This window comes from Rhamphochromis longiceps, linkage group LG19 (genome assembly GCF_057381845.1).
Source record: "Rhamphochromis longiceps isolate RC_006_pf linkage group LG19, R_longiceps_female_GT1.1, whole genome shotgun sequence".
NCBI lineage: Eukaryota > Metazoa > Chordata > Actinopteri > Cichliformes > Cichlidae > Rhamphochromis > Rhamphochromis longiceps.
Window position 1 is genome coordinate 24316717 of NC_140575.1, and position 21729 is coordinate 24338445.

The 21729-nt window shown below is 40.4% G+C and overlaps 2 protein-coding genes across 4 annotated transcripts; one reads left to right on the forward strand and one right to left on the reverse strand.

Moving 5' to 3' along the window:
• Positions 1-1341: 1341 nt before the first annotated feature.
• Positions 1342-9650, reverse strand: acvr1l (activin A receptor, type 1 like). Of its 3 annotated transcripts, none has more exons than XM_085390516.1 (10): positions 9503-9650; positions 8750-8833; positions 7819-8073; positions 7497-7708; positions 5373-5472; positions 4437-4583; positions 3617-3892; positions 3198-3395; positions 2837-2967; positions 1342-1730 (listed from the first exon to the last, which is right to left on the reverse strand). In XM_085390516.1, the coding sequence occupies exons 2-10, from the start codon at positions 8820-8822 to the stop codon at positions 1599-1601; spliced, it is 1524 nt and encodes a 507-aa protein (XP_085246642.1). In that variant the 5' UTR covers positions 8823-8833; positions 9503-9650; the 3' UTR covers positions 1342-1598. The 3 variants fall into 3 exon arrangements, with proteins under 3 accessions (XP_085246642.1, XP_085246643.1, XP_085246644.1); XM_085390517.1 differs by having other exon boundaries at positions 9499-9650; XM_085390518.1 differs by lacking the exon at positions 9503-9650 and adding an exon at positions 9305-9454.
• Positions 9651-12369: 2719 nt separating this feature from the next.
• Positions 12370-20222, forward strand: otomp (otolith matrix protein). The gene is made up of 9 exons (XM_085391313.1): positions 12370-12746; positions 13236-13372; positions 13604-13706; positions 13882-14067; positions 14964-15138; positions 16071-16138; positions 17677-17861; positions 18187-18358; positions 18533-20222. Exons 1-9 carry the CDS (start codon positions 12656-12658, stop codon positions 18541-18543), a joined length of 1128 nt encoding a protein of 375 aa, XP_085247439.1. The 5' UTR covers positions 12370-12655; the 3' UTR covers positions 18544-20222.
• Positions 20223-21729: the final 1507 nt, after the last annotated feature.

Below are 21729 nucleotides of genomic sequence, written 5' to 3' on the forward strand. Positions count from 1 at the left end.
GTCTGATGCACTCCATATTCTATAGAATATTCAGCAGGTTTTAGAGCTTGAAAAGAAAAAAATTCCACTTTCTCAGAGGAAACAAATGAACAATGACTGTCCTTCATATGGTGTTTGAGTGCCACTAGAGGGCAGGTGGGTATAACAGTATGGGTATAACAGTGTGGGTAAAATGTTGTCTGGATAAACTGATGTTTGATACATTTATGCAGTGAATGCCACAGCTTGTAATTGGTGGCCAGCCAGATGTTCTGGATTTGGATGTAGCCATAGTAGGTGTCAGCAGCTGACTGTGTACATGTACTGAATGTATAATCATGCAGTAGCAGATTAAAGCTTTCCAATTTTGTTTGTAGAAATCAGAGCACATACTGCCCATTCATTAGGCAAGAGTGCAGTAAATGTTTACATATAAAAAGGCAAAACAACTTTTCCCCCCCAAAAAAACAAAGCCAGCATTTGAAAACAAAATCCTTCATACACCTGCAACTTTAAATTTAAAGTCTTCAATAAACATTTCCAAATGAAGACAGTTTGTTTTTCCATTATTCAGGCAACTTGTACACAACTAGATTTCACCTCCAGTCTCTTAAAATAAAATGCACATTAGAACACAAATAAACATTTTGTGATTCCTCCTTGCCTGAGCAGAAGACTTTTTCAGAATCAGCCACAGTGAGTTTATAAAGTATGCCACACAGAGGATCAGGTCATTTCCTATTCCTATCACAAGTTACACACTAATTCCTATTGGCAGGTACTTGCTGCTTCTCTAGTCCACAAACCATCAGAATAAACATGTTTGTAGTGTTTTGATCTTCTTCCCTACCCTTGTCCACTATTTCTCAAAATATCATTTCCTGTCCAAATAATGATGACGTGTAGAGGAAGTCCAGTAGAGTAAATGCCTATATATGTATGCAGTCAGTTTCACACACCCATCGCACATTAATCTGTATCTTCAGTAGTGTGGTAGCAATGGTGATTCAATACATAAATAACATACTAGTGTTTTTTTTTCTTTAAGAAAAAGGTTTAAAAACAATTTTGATTCGATTGGCTCTTTTTTCCTTTTATAAGTGAACATTGTGTTTCTGTGGTGATGGCTGATAGTAATAAATGGGTAATAGATTTCTGATTGTCTCTGAGCAGAATGCCAAAAGGCTGGAGATCAGAAATTTGAGTAGACACTCAGTCTTGTAGTGTTTGTACTGGAAGGCAAAACCCAGTGTAGTCCCGCATGGGCATTAAAGCATTGGGATGGGGTTCCTATAATATACCAGCCAGTCACACTCAGTAACAGTCCATAGTTCAAGTTGGTGGAAACACACTGGCAATTGGTTTGCCTCATATCAAAGGCTGGCTTATTCAGAAACGACAGGTCCAAATGTCTGTGTGGGCTTCAAGTCAAACATGTTGGTGGAAGGCATCCACAGAGAAAGTGAGAGAAGGATGAGGCTGAATGACTCTTGGAACACCTCTTTCCTCTAGTCCTCTTTCCATCTGCCTAATCTCCCTCTCTCTTTTTAACAAAACACTGGGAGTCTTGTTGAAGCCAATCCCTGACACCAGGCAGCTGCCTCTGAAACATGGCACCCTCACGACTCCTTGCCCTTTTCCAGAGAGCTGTGAATCTTGTCTAGGGTCTTCTTGATGCGCAGTGCTGTAAGCCTGGCAGAGGGGTTCTGGTACCAACATTCCTTCATTAGTTTCACCAGAGCAGAGAGAGTCTGAGGGAGAAAGAATGAATAAAAACAGTGATGAATCCATTCTGAAAAGAATCAATGTGACTGCAAGCACTTTCAGATGTTGGCCCATCACCAGATAATGATCACATATGTAGGCACTCATGAGTCATGGATAAAATAAGAGCAAGAGTAGTTGGTTCGTCATCATATACAGGTGCTATTAAGCAATTGCAGAAAAAACAACAATATACTTGATGGACTGTTTCACAGCTGTATGCCTCTAGTTAACTATTAGACCCATAATACATAATGAAGACTGAAGAAATTTAGTATAAGCAAAGTATAATTGTCTGTCTAGTAAAGCTGAGAGTAGACAAAATGTCAGATATTTTGTACAACTGCTTGTTAATGCAACCTGCCAATCTAATCTGCCACTCATGTGGCAGGAGCTGAGTGCATCCAGACATGTTCAAGATTTCATGTTGAAGGTCAAACTGAGCATCAGCATTAGAAGAAAGGTGACTTAGGAGACTCTGAACATGATTACTGGTACCAAATGCACTGGTAACAACAACTTGCATAGCCATCTCTATGGTTTAAAGAAAATGACATAAAAAGATCAAATATCAACAGTCACTCAAATAACCGGCTGTTAAAACCAAGGTATATAGAAGAGCACGTCAGAACACATCAACATTTGCAGCAGATGGGCTACAACAGCAGAAGACCGCACCATCAAGACTCGAAAAAGGTTGCCTCATCTGACGAGTCTCAATTTCTGCAGTTCTACTCGTTTCACTGAACTCAAATGGCCTCCACAGACACCAGATCTCAATCCAACTGAGCACATATGGTGTGTGGCGCTATCATTTCAACATGGACCAAAATCTCTGGGCCATTAATCTGTGCTTCAAAGATCTCAGGGAATTCTGTTCAAAGGGGTCTAATTCGATATAAATGGACAGTAAGTGTAGATGTTACTGCAAATAAAGTGTCTCATGTCAGTATTTGTCATAAACATCGCAGAAGGCCTATATAATTACCACATGGCCAAAATCTGACTTTTTGAACGCCTTCATCCTATTGACAAATATGTTGACACACAGACAAAATATTGCAGACAGACACACAAAAAGATTCTTACTCACAGGATCAGAGAACCATCGATTAGGAATGAAAGGCCTCTGCTGTTCCACACACACCACTTTCCTCATATCCTCAAAGCTGGGATCGTTTGGCACCTGATCGTAAAACGGAGGTTTGTACTCCTCAACAATGCCTGGAAAGTGGAATTTGAATGAGAAAAATTAGTGAAAATTTAAGGACAAGTTAAACAACAAGGAATGAAGAGACAACCAGAGGGCCTGGCACAGATCACCGCACTGCATCATAGTATTTGACTGTATTACAAGCAGCAGGAATTTTATGTATGAAGGAGTGCATCGTGATCACATTAGCGTACCACTCTCTGTAACGTCCACAGCAGTGCACTATGTGCATGACACTCACCATTGCTGTACGTGCGTCTCGCTATCTCCCACAGCACCAGTCCAAAGGCCCATATGTCCACTCGCTTGTAAGCATCGAAGCAGTCTGTCTGAATGGTTTCTTCCAACACTTCAGGTGCCATGTAGCGCTTGGTGCCAACCTTTGGATTGTTGCCCACATCCAGCAGATTGTCTGCCTGGGAGTGGGTCACGGCCAGCCCTGTAGCATGCAGTTACACACAGTGTTATAACAGGACCTGAAATTGATGTCTCCTGAAATGAGCGTATGATTTTTTAGTACTTTTAGTATCTAATTAATTTATGTTTACTCTTTTGAGCAGGTAGCACTGGTGAATCACATGCCTACAGTTTATCTGAATCCCTGAAATAGGTGAAAATCCCAACAGTTCGGAGGAGACAAAAAGCAGAAAAGTGACTGACCAAGGTCTGCGATGCAGCACCGCAGCTCCTTGGTCACCAATATATTTTTACTCTTCAGGTCCCGGTGTGCGATGGCCGGTTTCCCCTCTGTGCCAAAGATCTCCGTGTGCAGGTGCACCAGGCCGCACGCTATCGATGCAGCCATTGCCAGACCTTCTGATGTCTCCACTGCGACTCGCTGCAAGTAGTCATAAAGCGAACCATTTTCATGGTAATGGGTGATGAGCCACAGTTGAGTGCTGGAGTTTCGAGAAGTCATATCGGATGCCATGAACCCTGAGGGACAGAAAGGTGAAAGGTAATATCATGAAATTGTGTATTATTGATTCAGACGTAAGTCAAGTTCCTCTGGCATCCATCACACTTATTACTGTTGCATTTTGCTGAATCCTTTTGTATTATCTTTCACAGATCATCTTGTACTTCCTGGTCCCTTTAGGGGGTCACCACAGCGACTCCTCTACCTCCATCTCACTCTGTCCCTAGGATCCTTTTCTGTCATACCAACCCTCTGCATGTCCTCTTCTTCTGCATTAATGAATCTTCGTGGTTTTACACTTTTCCTCAAGCCTAGCAGCTCCATATTCAAGATCCCTTTGTTTAATATATCCACTATCCCAGTAGCTCTAACCTGAGCCGTCCCGCTGACATCATGATTTCCGTGACTTAGTGCTTTAAAACAAACTGAGAGATTGTCCAGTTCAGGAAAGCTGAGGTTAAAATTTGGAGCTGCCATTACTATGCAAGGAAACACACATGTTAGCCTAACCAAATTTGGGGACAGTCAGCAAGACCAAAACATTAAGCGTAACAGACTCACCCAGTATGTTTTCATGCCTCAGCAGCACTGTATTGTAGATCTCTGTCTCTCTGAACCAAGACTTCTCATCTCTCGAGGAAAAGATTTTCACGGCCACATTCTCGCCCTGCCACTGTCCTCGCCACACCTCTCCATATCGTCCTTTGCCTGGCGGAAAAAATATATATGTATAATAAAGAGAACACAAGAGGAGACAACAAACAGCAAGTCAGAAAAGAAAAAAATACAGATGCATGCATTTTAAAAAGACAATCACTGTCTACTTTTTAAAATTTGAGGGGTGAATTTTCACTCTATTCCATTGCTACAGCAGTGAGATTCTTTTGGCCCAGATTTGATGTTTCCACATCAAAAGCTCAACTGTGCACAAAGCCACAAACTTGAAAACCAAACTCTTACATGCTGTAGTTCATGATAATGTGGTATATAAAAAGGACCCCAAGACAAGTAACCTACATACTTTTATTTGAAAGCTACATCAAAATCTGTCAGATTTTATAGTGCTTTTTACAGTGACATTATCTTTATCTTTAACTTCTGACAGGTGACAGTTTTGAACATGGTCAACAACTCACACAAATAAAAAAGGAACTGATAAAATGTTTTGACAGTTTCTTGAAGTAAGTCACAGATGATTTGACCTCCCGTCTCTTTGACATCACTCAGATTCCACGGATATGTACAGTCATGACTGTAGTCAGGATCGCCTGTGGCGTTAATTATAAGCATGCTCGCTTCTGGGAAACTAACTAATGTGTGAATATATCCCTTTCCTCCTGATTAATGATAAGAATTTGTTATTTTCGTGATGAATAACTTATGTGTCATGACTTTGGATTTTTTTCATGTCATCTGAACAATTTGCTTTTCAGTAGAACTCTATCAGATCTGCCAGTCAAACAGATATGAATCTGAAATGTTACGTGTTATACCTACCTACGCACTCCATCAGACTAATCTGTCGGGCCACAGTTCTTTGAACAAGGAAGGGAAGACCTGAACCACTGCCGGACGTACATGAGTGATCCAACAGGTCCTGCAGATAGACAGATTTGATTTTAGCTTTGTTTGCAAAGATTTTTTTTTTTTAAAAGAACATAAATCTTTACATGTCATATGTAACTAGCATGTAGAGTCATATACAGGTGTATGCTTAATATGCTTGCTGAAAGCTACAGTTGTGATCAGAAGTTTACATACACTCATCAGTGTATGTAAATCATGAACTTTATGGCAATTTTGTACTTTTAATGACTTCTTCAACAATTGGGTTCACAAGTTTCAATTTAATTGGATTTTCTAAAATCTGCATGGGGTGAAAAGTATATCTGTGAAGGTTCTCATCCATCCAGGTCATCGTAGCCTATAGGGCTGCCACGATTTGTCGACTAGTCACGATTACGTCGACTATCAAAATCGTCGACGACTGATTTAATAGTCGACGCGTCGTTTGAAGCTTTGTAAGATCACAAAAGACGCAGGAATAAGTGGCAGGATTTAAGAGTGTAATAACGGACTGAAACAGAAGATGGCAGCATTGCATGTACAAGGATGTCAGCTACCGCTAAACCCCGAAGAAGAAGAAGAAGGAGCAGCTGTGTCCCAGAATTCATAGCGCGGCCCAGCGCAGTTTCCAACAATGGCGGCAGCTAGTTAGTTTTAATGTTACTCTTATTATTCTTTCTGGGTCACAAAATAAACGTTTAACATATTTTCAGGCGAGAATGTAGCTGTGTAAACCTCAAATATCTGCTCAGTTTATCAGGACACCACATATTTTCAAAAGCGCTCCCACGTTTTCGGAGACATCTGTTACCCACTAGCTCGTTAGCGAGCCGGGGGCTAGGCTCACTAGCGCCGTGAGAACACCGGACTCCCCGCAAATCGTTTTCAAACCCACCGCTGTCTTTCGCTACTCAGGTTAAATATATATGAGTCACTTAGATAACTTAAAATGTTATTGTTTGGCTTTTTTTTTTGTATTTTATTTGTTCCTGAGTAAATCAGTTTGTCTGAGATTAAAGTTATAGTTTTTACACAGCTGAATAAACGTCAAGCAGACAGCTGATTATCAGAAGTGTGAGATGCTCCAGAATATACTCCAGTGTCCTGTTATATTTTAGATAGCAAGGAGTTTATTAAACTTCACCGAAACAATCTGCAAATTTCATTAAAATTTAATAAACTATCATCTTGTCTTTATTTTTAGTTAGCACAGACCTTAAACACTTAAAGCTGTAAGCTAATGATAGTTATATAAGAGCAGATGCTGCTGGTGCAATAAGCTGTAGTTTTACGTCCAATGGATGATGATCTGATTAGTCGACTAATCGCAAAAATAATCGGTGACTAGTCGACTATCAAAATAATCGTTTGTGGCAGCCCTAGTAGCCTAAGGAGCTTGGAAAGAAAAGGGTCTGGACTTTTTTAAGTTGCTTGAAGATGTTTCACCTCTCATCCGAGAAGCTTCTTCAGTTCTAGGGTCAAATGATGGAGAGCCCCAGATTTAAGCCCCAAGTTACATCTAGACCAGAACCTTTTGGTAGTCATTTACATGTTTCTGGCAATATATCTCACCACTTTTTCTGCAGAACTGGCACAGTTGGCAGGTAGTCATTGTCCTCCATTATTCCATCCACTTTGTGCAATGTACCAATACTATAGGCAACAAGACAGCTCCACGCTGGGCAGTTGTCACAGTGTTTTTAGGTTTGAAAGGCTCACTTTTACTACACTTTTTTACTTTTGACTGTGTAGTTTAGAGAAACTCCCAAAATAAGTTCAGACTTGTGCACCTAGTTCTTGTTCTTTAAAGTCATTAAATGTCTATGTTGTACAATTATTCCACCCTGGAGAAAGAACAGTTCCAAGGAATCATTAAAAGCCAAGATTACCATAAAGTTAATACCCATAGGGGTATGTACACTTCTGACAATAACTGTTAATTCAAGGTGAAAAATATCCCAATACTCAGAGGCTGGAAGAGAACACAAAGCGTGAGATGGGCCTTCTTCTTGCTTTGGCCAAATCCCTTTTCATGGTTATCTCTGTTACTCTTACCGCTAAAGTGCTGTCTCCGACATTGGAAGTGATGAGACCGTCTATGGCTCCCTGCTCAGCGTCAAACTCCTGCAGTCTCTGCAGACGTCCATGATGGAGCCTTCTGCAAGCCAGCACAGATACTACAGACAGCAGAGCCAGAACGACCACTGGGCCAAGTACGAAGAGAGCTAATGTCTCCACACGATATCGAACTGGCTCACCTTCTGGGGCTGTGGGTAAATGTAAAAAAGAGATATGTATAGTTTGAAATTGGGGAAAAACATTTATAGTAAGGAAAAGAGCTACAGGACAGTCCAATTTCCTTGTAGACATAAAGCACCTGATGGTAGCAGAGACATCAGATATTCCCTGGTGGTATTGCTGTTGCACCTGTCCTGGGAGCAGCATTGAATAGCCTGGTGGTAGGACATAGCTGTGAAGCACTGGAGAAGGATTTGGTCCGCGTCGTCCAAACAGCCACGCTCAAAAAAAACTCCACTCTTACTAACTTTGACTGAAGAGAAGCACTGGGTACCTTGGCACCGGGTGGGGTGGAGGCATTTAGGACCCTCACATGCACACTGCAGCTGTCCATCTGTAAATAACAGGATGCAAGTTCACAATATTAACTTTGAATTAAAGGTAACAGGTTCTAATAAAGCAAAAGACATAATAAAAGATAGGTAATGGACTCTCAGTGTGTTCGAGATAGAAGGTAGGTGGGCATCACCAGACACCCCGTGATACAATATTTTCACATTACTTTAAACCCACAATATATTATTGGGTTTTTAATTATTGGGTTGCAGAGTGTTACAGTGATATATATTGCAACTTCTCAAATGTTTTTAACTGCAAATGATGTCATCAAATTTAAACTTTGTCATATCCGTTTTATTCAATAAGATAAAAATGATCTGACGTCACTTATTTTCTCGCTACAAAATGAGTACAACATTGCCACTTAAGTAAATGTTGCCTTAAGAGAGTGAGTCTGCTATCAGTCTGTGACAGTTAGCTCCACCCACACATCAGCTTACATCTTAATTTCTTTTTTTTTTTCCAAATCCAGAGTACATCACTTGTAAAAATTTTATTTATTTATTTTTTTTGTCGTATATCACACATAAAATTAAAGACCATACCTGTTCCGGGTATTATTTTTCTACTACAAATAAACAATCTCCAGCAATTTAATATTCAGGCTTGAGCACAAAGCAGCGAGAAGCAGTCTCACAAACAATAAATGAAAAAGCACATGAGTACAATACCTGGACCCTCAGCTGATATCGACAGAGTCTGCAGCGAGAGCAGCAGCAGGACATGGACACTGCAACGACCCATGTTTCAGTGCACTAAGAGTGGGGAGAAGATGCAAGATGAGCCAGAGAGTTCAGAGGAGTACACTCATAATTACATTTAGCCTCTTTATGTTATCTGACGAGCCTCATAAGGCTCCATACAGAAATGAAACAACAAATTATAAAGGCTGAATGAGTTCAGTTTGTCTTAGAAACCATTACTTAGTGCATTGCTTAGTGCAATGGATTAAACAGAAGCCTTTTTAAAAAGACAGTCACCATGAATTACTTCCAAATGTATAAATGTCTTCACCTGAACATAATATAATCGTGTGGTTTGTTCTTAAGTGGTTGACTAATAGACTAATTGCTTTATATGTAAGACTTGATGTACTATAACTGTTCCTCCGCAGGCTAGCATGCACAAACATACACTAAAGTCAGCCTCTGGTTTTGACCTAACATTCAGAAACAACCAAAGCTATCAGCAAATCCTTCTTTAAAAGGAAAAAAAAGATAGGGGACCTAGTTGTTTGCTGTGGCCATTAACAGGCGACCTCATTGGCCGCTCACAGGCGCCCCGGAGGCGCCAGGATGCCTGGTGCTGCTGCCGTGTAAACTAAGCTAAGCTAAGCTAAATTAAGCTAGCCACACAGCACAAAGCGCAGACTGACAGCCGAACGAGGACAGCCAAAACAGAGCATTAAAACAACACCCACCTACCTGGCGCACACGCAGCGCAGTTTCTAACTCATGCTGTTAAGCCTGCACATTCGTACACGAGTATTAAATAATCGTATCGGCGTGATTTTCGATGTAAAACCACTAAAAGAAGGGACCACTGCCCAGCCCACCCACTGGCTGTTTTCGCTTCCAGCTACACTTGACGTCACCAAAACATTAACATCAAGTTGCATTGTGGGGCAGAGAAGTCCGCCAACTTAAAATCAGTGTAACGCCAGTGATATTAATGTGTATTTGAAGTGTTAATAACGTCAGCCATTATTATATGATAATTAAATGAGAAGAGACTATTGTTTGTTAACCTCTGTGGTCAGTAAATGCTGCTCAATGGGTCCTAGGCTGCAATCATTACACGTTTGTGTAAGCACTTATTGAATTTAAGTGCATTTTTTTTTAGCATTATGCTGGTTTCTAATAGTGAAAGATTCGCTTTTTACTTCACAACATACCCTTGTTAATTCTCATATCATTGTTTAAAATATTATATATGTATTGTTATAGATTAAATGACACAAAGATGCATTGAGCTATTAAAGTTGGTCCCACGGTGACCAGCTACAGTATTAAACCTGCTTAAATCCTCTTACATTGATAAAAAAGAAATCCAGCAGTGATAATTTTACACTGAAAGAGTGTGCATTGTATTAAATCACTTATTTACGTAAGCTGAATTTCAAATTTGGATCAAATCCGGATACCAGACAGCTGATTTTTGGCCTTATAAAGAAGGCATTTCAACATCTCTTTCTCTATCAACGGGCCAGTTGTTGAGAGGCTACATGTGCCTATACAAGTCGTCATCATGGGACTTAAACACTGTTTCACATTGTTAGTAAAGCGCACCTGGGGCTCTATTTCCTCCAACCAAGGAAATACAGGGTTAGTTGGGAAAGTATAATTCATTTGTATAGAACTGTTATGGATTAATTTCTCCATCCTGACTTGGTATAGTAACACAATCAATCAGGGCAAACAATTGCTTGAAAAAGTAGTAAGTAGAGCCTTCAAGGTCATTGGTTGAGGTCTATCTTCCATAGCTTCACACTATGGCACCAGAATCACCAGGAAGGCTGGAAGCATCATCACTGACCCCTTCAACCCTGTACATCACCTATTCAATCTTCCTATATCAGATTGTAATCAAAAAATCTGAAACCATCGAAACCTATATTTATGTATCATGTCATCATATTCAAGTTAAAGACACTGGCAAATATCTGTTTTTGTCTCGCTTGAGTAGACTAAATTTAGACTTAGTAGAGGACTAGTGTCAGAGCACAGGCTTTCCAAATACGAACTATGACTCACAGCAACAACCCAGAGGAGAAGTTATGAACTCACCTTTAATTTTAGTTCAAAAAAAAAAATCTTACAGTTCGCTTATACTTTGGTCTGTGTGGGGGAGACTTTCTTGCTATTATTACAGCTGTTATTGCTGCTATTATACACAGACATTTAGAAACAAGACTAAAAATAACCAGTGACTTCCATTAGGAGCAGTATTCAGACATGATGCAATCTTTGTTTCCCAGTTAAGAAATTTGTGTAAAAACTGCTGATTATTTTATTTGATAAAAGTTGGTGAACTTCACATTACAACTAAAGACACTGTTATTTTCTGGGGAAAAGTTGGCAATGACTACATTTAGATGAGTTTGATTCTCTTTAATTATGAACCAATTATCAAATGATTTGCAATGATGGTGGTCAATGGTGGTTTTAAAACGCGTCTTAAAACCCATTTTTACTCCTTGGCATATGACACTGTATGACCCTGATTTCATTGGTTTTATTGTTTTTAATCTATTGTGCTCATTTTATTGTTTTTAATTCTAATTATCATTTTAGACTTTTTTTGTGCTATTTGTGCTTATTTTTTTATTTTAAGTTTTTATTTATTTTATTTATTTATTTTGGGTAAATCTTTTTTTTTCTTTTTTTCTTTTTTTTACTTAGTCATGTATCATTTTTGGCATGCCAAGTGTACAGCACTTTGTGTTCAGCTGTGTTGTTCCGAAAGTGCTATACAAATAAATTGCTTGCTTGCAAGGTAAATAAATTAATAGAAAAAAGGAAAAATAGCACAGTTATTGATATGAACCAAATGATTAAAGATAAAGATCTGAATGTTTCAGAAGTTCATCTAAACAGGTTCTTTTGGGAAAATCCTATTTTCTCTCACTAATTTCTCAAAGCTCCACATTTAATCACCAGTATTATGTGAGTGCTAGACTTCAAAAGTCCTTCTGTGCTCCCTGTCCCTTCACTGAAGTGTGCAGAAGATCAGATCTCCCAACTTTCCTCTTCCTGAAAAGTTTCAGGAAAACCAACAGGACTCTTCGTGCCCTGAGCTCTCATGCAGATCTATTATTACATAATACTGCACCTAAAATATGGACTCAATGATATATTAATTTCACTTTTCACCTCTGAAGACTCCTTCAATTATTGATTGGCACAGTAGATGTCAAGAAAAATGGCAGTGAGTTTCTGTGCGTGTGTGTTTGTGTGTACGCGTGTGGATGTGTTATTATGTGTGTGCAGAGCAGAGAGCGAAAAGGAGAATTGTATCAAGTATCCAATACGTTTTCCCTCCACAGGGTCCGTTGACCATGAACAATGGCCAGTGCTGTTTGTTCCTGCTTACCTGAGGCTTAGGTCTCCAGTGAGTCAGAGCAAGACCCAGCCAGTATCTATTCTCCAGGAACAGAGTTCCAGCACAGAGACACATTATCCGCAGCTTTCTTTAATTAAAGACCCCCGGTCGACACTCTGTGCCAGGTGACCTGAACTGCTCCGAGCCTGCATGTTTCTACCACTATCCTCTCCACTAGGGATAAGTCTCAGTGGATAATTAGAGAGGGAAATGCTATACTGCTGTCATGAGATGGAGGAAGGATTATCTACTAGGACTTTCAACTGAAGAGGCGGGGAAAGAGGAATAATGTGATGGTTTCTTCTACAGTCAGCCTACCTATCTCTTTCTCTTACCTTTCACCCTCTCTCTTCCTAAGACCAAATAATAAGCGAGGGAAGGGACACACAAGTGACTTTTCTTAATGTATTCCACCTGTTTCTCATCTCAGCTGTGTTAGCGAGTTAGTCCCAAGCAGGTTTCCATCCAGAGCTGACATGGAGTATCCAGGGAGAAGACTGCTTTCAGCGTTCCTGCTTTTTCTGCCTCTTCTGTATGTCAGATGTCTCTCCAATCAAAAAACTACAGGTATCAATTTAATACTGTTGGATAGTCAGATTAACCTCCTAAGACCCGATCTCTTCCATGGCATGCATTTTTAATTTCTCTTTGCTATTTGGGCTGATTTGGACCTGATGAATGTAAAAACAAAGAATTACGTGATTTTTTTTTTTACCTTATTTTTGTTTCTGAGAAAAATGAGATTCACATATGAGGACATTCACATTAAATTTCGATAGAACAGTGGCAGTGTAACGTTCTCGTAAGTGGATATCAGGCCCTTGTAGAGCAAAATTTGGTACTTTGGTCTAGACAACCCAAAATATGTAGTCAACATATGTGGACACCAGGTCCTAGGAGGTTAATGCTAAACACATCAGTGATCAAATCCTGCTTGTTTGTATATTTAAAGGGAGGCTTTAGTGGCAGAACTGCATGAGTTGTGGAATTTGAGGTCTAACTGTTTAAAGTTTGCACATATGTAATTTGCAACTTGTCCCTACTGTGTTTGAAAAGTCTCCTGGTGTGTGCTGTCTGATGCTGAGGAGCAGAAGTGTCTGGATTTGGCCGGAAATGCTACAGCCCGAAATGTAAAAGGAACACTGCAGTGTGTCCGTGGCTTAAACACCAGGGACTGTATGGAAAAAATCAAGGTACACAAGAAACAACTGATGGGGAAAGTAGATTCTTACCAAAAACTGTCGTACATTTCATTTCATTTATTTTATTAATTTTTATATCAGCTCTGTCAGATGCATGGCAGTTGAAATTTCTTAACATTAATAGGAACTGTTATATCTAAAAAGTGACTACAAAAGAAAATAAAAAGTATCTGTGAGACATAAAATGGGAAATATAAAAATATGAATATATATTTTGCTCAGAATGGAACTGCAGATGCAGCCTCCATGTTTGGAGATGACATCTATGCTGCTGGTTTCTGCCATGGCCTGGAGCTTGCTGCAGGAGAGTCCTACAATGGTGTAGGTAAGTCACATGTTTAAGGTCTGCAGCAGGTGACACAGGAAGGCACTGAAGTCTCTGCAGCTTATGCCAAAATGCAGATACTGTTCACACAAAATACTTTCTTGCACCCACTGCTTAATCCCAATTTTAAAATTGATTCCTTTTATTTATTTTTCATTTTTGGTCTCTTCTGTAGATGGTATCAGCTACTATGTGGTGGCAATGGCGCGCCGCTCCTCCTCAGACCTGTCCCTGCTCGAGATGCATGAGCGCAGCTCTTGTCACCCCGGCATTCGAACCACAGTGGGGTGGACTGTTCCCATTGGCTATTTGGTCAACACATCCCAAATCAGTGTAGGAGAGCAGTGCAACTTCCCGAGAGGTGAGTCAGAGGGGACAGGGGTGATATAAGTGTAGATGTGTTTTGGTGGAAGGTGTATGAAATGTTCAATGCAAGGAGGGGAAATCGGGAAAGCAGTGAAGGGGAACAAAGAGGTGAAGAAATGAGGCAGGCTGGAGATGCAAGGAGAGGAGACAGTCACACAACAGTGCTTCTTTCTGTAAATGTGAGGTGGATAAGGGGATAAAAGGGGAAACACAATAAAAAATCAGAAGGAAGGATAAACAGGAAAAATGCTGTCTCTTAAAGTTTATTATTATGGTGCTCTGGACACATGGTTCCCAACCATCAAGAATTTAGTGTGGTCTTTTTTTCTATAAAAATCCAGCATCCAAATCTTAAAATACATTTTTGGCTGAGCATAACTTGCACGTGTGGTCCCAAACAGTGAAGAGGCTCATACTTATTTAATTTTAAATCAGTAGGTAAATTTAAACTGCACAAAAAAAAAGATAAATCTGACTTTTAAAGTCTTGTGATATTGATAGCAAACTATAAAATTCAACAGTGGGAAGATGAAAAAGAAAGACACGTGGACCTGAGTTATTTACTTTGACAGGGAACCTTTATGGTCATTTCCAGTACTATATTTTTATTCTTGGACTCTCTTAACTCTTGGAATTGAGTAGTTGGGCATGACTCACAGTTCACCCTGTCTGAGATTTCTTCTGTGATCACAGTAGTGTGAGCTTAAGATGACCACAATAAGGATATCCCCTCTCAATTACATCATACTAACTGAGTTTAGAGCGTTCTGTAGCCTTGTACAGTCCATATGCTGACCATGCAATAGTTTATAAACAGGACAAAAACCTTAAGCATGAAAGTGCAGAAGACTTTTCAAGTGTTCTTTGGTGTCTGTGTCTTTTTATTGTTAGTGGTGGGGAACTTCTTCGGCTATAGCTGCGTGCCAGGCATTAAGGATCCCCAGCACGATCCCAGAGGCAACAATCCAAAGAACCTCTGCGAGGCCTGTATAGGAGACGAGAACGACAGACACATCTGTGCCAACAACCACAGAGAGCGGCATTACGGAGAATCTGGAGCTCTGAGGTACACTGACATTAGTAACATACCATACCATACCAACTTTATTTCTAAAGCACTTTAACATAAAACCAGAGTTTCACAAAGTGCTGTACATGTTAATAGCATACGTAAAGAAAATAAAAATGAGATACGATAAAATAAATAGATACAATAAATTGAAACATGTTAAAACAAATTGAGTCAACCCCTCTAATCAATGCCAAAGGCTTCAGCGAATAAATATGTTTTAAGAAGACTTTTAAATTCAGAGAGAGAAGAGGCCTGCCTAACATGCAAGGGCAGATCATTCCACAACTTTGGAGCAGCTACAGCAAAAGCACGATCACCTTTAAGTTTATAAAGGTGATTCCCATGGTCATGGGAAATAATACAACAACAGCACCCAGAGGTGAAGTAGATGTTATGACTGCTGCCTTTGTGTCTGCCCTCAATTTATATCCATCCCAGCGTGCTGCCTCCATAAAGAAAATAATAGTGGAACTCTAGTGTATGCCTTATCTGAAGGTATGCAGTAGAGATAATAACAATACAGTGACAAATTACTGTGTGTATATATAGTGAACAGATGGAACACACAACCAGATTAAAATAAGAGAACAGAAAATAATAAATCTAACAGTTCCTGTGATTGTGTCGCATAATTTGTTTAGAAAATCATGTATGTATTAAAATATAAATATATAATACTGTTTGTGCTGTGCAGTACTGCCGTCTGTGCAGAACAGTCTTTGGCACAGTACTGAATGTACTTCAGAGGGGAACAAAAGAACTACAGGGGGTGATTTCTTAAAGTGCCACAGTAAGTGGCAGAGGGAGTTTACTTATGGTCTCCAGAGTGTGTTAACAGTAGCACACTGGCAACTGTGCTGATTTCATTCATATTTCAATCTGTTTATAGACTGAATGTGTCTTGCTGTTTGTGTGTTTTCGTTCAGGTGCGTGGCTGAGAACCTCGGCGATGTGGCTTTTGTCAAACACGCAACAGTCTTTGACAATTTGGATGGTCAGTGTGCAAAATATTGTTTATTTTAGAGACTATGATAGTCGTTGTTGTGTGATATAATTTTTATAATGTCTCAATTTGTGATTACATTGCTTGGAATATGCAGAGGGTGCAACTCCCTGTCAAGACATAGGATGTCAGTGTTTCATAACCCATTTGTGCTTTTTACAGAAAGTGGAATACAGTGATTGGATTGCACTGTAATTATGATGTCATATGATAATATGTGGGAATGTGAGGCGGAGAGAAAAGTAAGCAATCTGAAAACAAGAGAAGATAAGAGCGAGAATGAAAAAGAAACAGATATCACACACAAACGCACACACAGGATAGTCACAGAGTTGCAGACATTTTGTCCAGCAGTGAAGTGCCCTAATTCTCTGTTTGCTGCATCTGCTCCTCTGCTTTGGGCAACATCCAAAATTAATGGCGATCATTATCGCCGTCACGCTACACAGGCTCTGCTGGTATAGCCGAGAAGGAGCAGTTTGACGCCAGCTCCACAAAATGCTGTCGCTGCTTAACGAAGCATGTTTTATCATATGGTTCAGAAATGTCCAGAGTCAGAACGATTAACAGAGGTCAGGAAAACACAGAAGGTCTGGGCTGTTGTCTGGGAATGCTGTAGGCTTCAAGGTGGTTTACCCTTTTTTCACACAGTTGTTTGTTTTGTTAAACGGGGTTTCGTTTCCCTTTTTAAAATTCTCAGGGGACCGATCAAATCTGACAAAAACAGCATATAAAATATTGGTAAATTAGTCATAAATCAGGATTGCACTGTTTGATAAATGTGTCATCATAAACAAATTAATGAATGCACAAAAGAAAATGAAAAACTAAAGTAGTTCTTAGTTAATATAAATAGCTTATTCAGAGTATGAGGAATAATCACATACTAAACATTACAGCTTTCAAATGGTTTTAGATAAGGAGGTCAATGCATATGATGTTACTTTCCTTAGACTTAACTCAGAGGGAGACCGTGCAATTATATGGACAACTATGTCTTGGTATACTTACTGTAAACTTTTTTTAAATATTACTTTCGTGGCATTTTAGCCTTTATTGGACAGAGACAGTGTAGACAGACAGAGAGGGAAAGACATGCAGCAAAGGGCTGCAGGTCAGACTCGAACTCAGGCTGCTACTTTCTTTCACATGCTCGCCTGCTCACCCACTGAGCTAAATTGGCAACCCACAACTTACTGTAATCTTATCATCATGATGAGGACCCAGGATATCTCTACAGCTGGCCAAGAAATACACTAGTTTCTCTAAACCACAGTAAAACCATGTTAAAGAAAGTGCATATTCATTACTGGCTTTTAGAGGCATTGGCATGTGGACTTTGCTCTGTGATAGTCAGAGATACCTAATCCCTTAATAGTCAGGCTAACTGTTTGCAGTCTTAATGTAGCTGAGCTTTACATTTAACAGACAGATTGGTTCCAGTTGTCTTATGTAACGCTGTGAAAGAAATCAAATGTGCATTTCCCATAATCCCAATCTCCTGTTTATACATCTCCTCTCTTGCCCAGGTAAGAACCAAGAGTCCTGGGCCCTGGATCTGGAGGTGGAGGACCTGAAGCTGCTGTGTCCTGATGGAACGGATGCCGGTCTGGAGGAGTATGAACGATGCCACATTGCCGCAGTCCCTGCCAACGCTGTGGTGGTGCGTATGGAGGACAAGTGCCGTGTCTGGAAGTATCTGGAACGCTTACAGGTGGGTGTGGACATAAGCTGCATGTGCTTTGCTTTTGTGTGTGTGAGAGTGTGTGTGTGTATGCACGTTTTTCCACAGAGCTGTGTGTGGATCTCTGGAGCCTGTGCTATTTATCTGCACATCTTAGTACGCAGGTATCTGCTAAACTGTCACCCTTCCTCCGTACTCAGTGTGTGGGAGACTCCAGGATGATTGATATGTCCTGTGCTGATCCGCCCAGCCTGCACTTACAATCTGAAAGACACTTATGTACACAGAACGCCAACGCACATCCATGCATGCCCTCATGCATTAAGCGCAGTCACACACTTCCTCTCTCCTGCAGAATGTGTTTGGCAATGCCACGGAGGGCTTCAGCCTGTTCAGCTCAGCAGGCTATGGCCAATCCGATCTGCTGTTCAGTGATGCCACCCACCACCTGCAGAGAGTTCTGGGTAGCTACTCCTCTTGGCTGGGCCCCACTTATACCACTGTGCTGCAAGCCTTCGAGTGTGAGGGTAAGAGTGATGACGTGTGCCTATTTGCCTGTGTGTAAAAATGTGTTTATGTGGAATTGCTGATGAAGAGTGGGTGGCTAAGTGGCTGGAGGAGTGTTTTTTGCTTTGTGTGTGTGTGTATCTGTGAGCGCATCCACTGCAGCTGTTCTCATTATTGCACTCTCCCACCACCAGGCTTCTGCTGATGGAAGAGGAGGAAGACATCCAGCACATCATCTTCCACCCCATCCCGCTTTCTCCATCCTCCCTCCCTGCCATCTGTGTCCCCCGTCTCACCATATTTTCTTCTTTTAGCTTTGCTTTATTAATGTTTTTTCCCCCCTGCATTTCACCACCCAATCTTTAATATTATATCCTTGCCCTCCTCCAAACTTTTATGACTTTTAATATGCTTGCTGGCAGGTTATGACAAGGTTAAAGAGTGGCTAGTTGGCTGTTAAAACATAACTAAAATTGAACATGTTTTTTAAAGGGCGCTGGGGGGGAAAGTGTAGAAAAGAAAGGGATAGGACAAAAAAGTTAATGATTGTTGTGGTTTTTCTTTTGTGTTTGATTAACACATACCAAAAAAAATCTCTTAACATTTGCTGCCCTGTATATTTGTTGGGAAACTGCAGCCTTCTTGGCTTGTTTCATTAGACTAAGCTTCGGTACCACCCTTCCACCTCACTCCCACAGGGTCTGTCTCTGGCACTGAACAACTGGGTGCTATTAACTTTTTGCTTAGAAGTCTCAGTTACTGTATGTGTGTGTGTGTGTGTGTGTGTGTGTGTGTGTGTGTGTGTGTGTGTGTGAGTGAGAGAGAGAGAGAGAGAGAGAGAGAGAGAGAGAGAGAGAGAGGGAGAGAGAGGGAGAGAAAGAGAGTATACACTTTTGTTTCCCACAGCCATTAATGCCCTAATTGGTGCTCTGGCATACTATACTGTTTGTGCATGTGTGTGAGTGCATATGTGCGTTAGTGTTGATAGCATTCCTGCTTTCCCATGCCTTGTATAGCTTACTCCTTTGGATCACTGCTTTCTCACGTCCGGTATGGTGATCCAGGCTGTGTCAGCTCACAGTGTATTTTAACACCTTATGATTAGAAAAGGGGGAGGACTTAAAGTTGAGTTGCCTTCAATGACCCTTGAGGGAGTCTTAAAAAAATGATAATTTTCTCATCTGTGACAACATTTGCGTCACCCAGATTCCTCAAGATTTGCAGCCTCTCCCACACTGCTGTCTTTATACACATGTGGGGGGTTTTCCTATAATATGTCATTTATAATTTAACATTACCACCAGTAGTGAGATGATGATAATGATAATGTGTAAGAGTTACTAACAGCAGGATGTTTAATTAGTCAGTTTTGAATTTAATCTTATTAAAAAACTGTCCTGGGGAATTACTAAAGAAATTGCAACTGCAATTGACAAAAAGAAAAACAAAACAGCATCTATAAGCATTTATAAGGCTCTATAATTAAAGAGACGCAACCAGTTTGACCTTACTTGACCTACTGAATCGTGTACTGTAATTGTGGGCTTTTCACCTCATGTCCACCTCATGTTATTCCACATAGCGCATCACTGAGCTTGGCAATCAACTGATAAGCCGGATGAAGTTCTCCTCATCAAACTGTAGTCTTTAGACCTCGTCATGCATGAAGAATCCACAGCTGGTACAACAGATAATTTGCAGAAATTTGGCGGCAGATTTTTTTGTGTGTGCATTTCTGTTGTATTTCTTCAACTCTGGTTTTGGTGCTGTTTGTTGCTACTTTTGTCCAACAGGCTTAAAAGAGGCTTGATGTAAATACTCGTCTCTTCGTGAATGTGTAGTGCTGCAAACCTTCTTTATTTTCAACCAATTAAACGAATGATGATAAAGAGAATAATCCTCTCTTCTTTTCACGCTGGCTTCTAATTATCCCGAAACAGCTATATATCTGTGTGGAAATGAATTAGATTTGATATCAGCTCTTTTGCTTCATCACCCACTCTCTGGCTGCCTCTTGCACACACATTTACTCAAAAATAGTCACTTTGCTCCCTCTCAGTCATTTGGAGAGGGACACAAGAGGATGAAAAGAAGCAGAAAAGCACAAAGGCTCAGGTGTTCACTCGGTTAGCGAGAAGCACCTCCCAGGTGGACAGGTGAATCAGAGACACACTATCTTCATAGGTGGTCTACATGTGCAAACAGAGCTCCATTCAGGGTAGGCTAAATGCTCCTGCTGGCAAAGCTACCAGATTTACAACACCAGCGGCTTAGAGAAAGCCCATGTTTTTGATGGAGCAGTATCATTTAGAAGTGAGCAGATACTGTAGATTGAACTGCATTGCAGCAGAGTGCTGCAATCATTCTCAATCCTCAGCTCTCTTGCTGCCCATTTTGCTGCAATGCACAAATAAAAACAACTAATTCAATTCAGTCCTCTGAAACTTGAGTGTGAGTATATAAGAGAAGGGAGCGTGTCAGTGCAAGTGTTGGAAAGTGATAATTAGTCATTTAGAAATGGAGTTTTTTTGCACGTATACCAAAGCATACTATAGCTGTTTGCATCTATATTTGTGTACTGGTGTGTTTGCATTGCTTTGCTAACATAAGAGAAACTTTTGCTGGATTTATTGTCTTGCTTTGGCTTTGTGTGTGTCTTTGATTACAAAGAGAGAGGGATTATGGGAATTCTACCTACACAGAGGCACATCTAGAAAGGCCATTACACCTCCAATAAGATTATTGGACTATCTAACAAGAAGCCTTATGTATAACCAGAGGTCCAGATAGCAGGAGATCTTAAGCATTTAGATGTTATTTTGTGCAGTAGCCCAAAAAGGTCAACAGCAGTTGTGCATGGGCTGAGTGATGAATGTGTATAAAAAGATGCTTGAACAGGAAAAGAAGCGAAAAGTTCACACACAAAAGAACACATAGCGAGCACAAACATTGGCTCCAGTGTGCAGATGTCATTGTTTTTAACACTTTACTACAAAGACGTGTATTATGTAGTTTGTCTATTATGACTGGATTGAGGGTTTGCAGACACATTAACACTTACCATGTGGCATTTGTGTGTCCAACATTTTGAATCTGTGATAATTAATCCTGATAACAAAGTATCAAGAAAACAAGGCACCAGATACATATGCTTACAGGCCAATCCATAACCATCTGGCAATGACCAAGTGAGGTATTCCCCAGTTGGCAAGCGATTGCTGGAAGTTGACAGCGGTCACCAGAAAATCAGTTGCTAAAGCCCCAGTCATACTGGCCTAGAGACCAATATGTGACACACTGGCAACCATGAGTCACAAGTGGAAAATGTGTATTCCCTGACAGTCTGGCAAAAAACTCCTTGATTTGATTGCCAGCAGATTGTATGTGATCA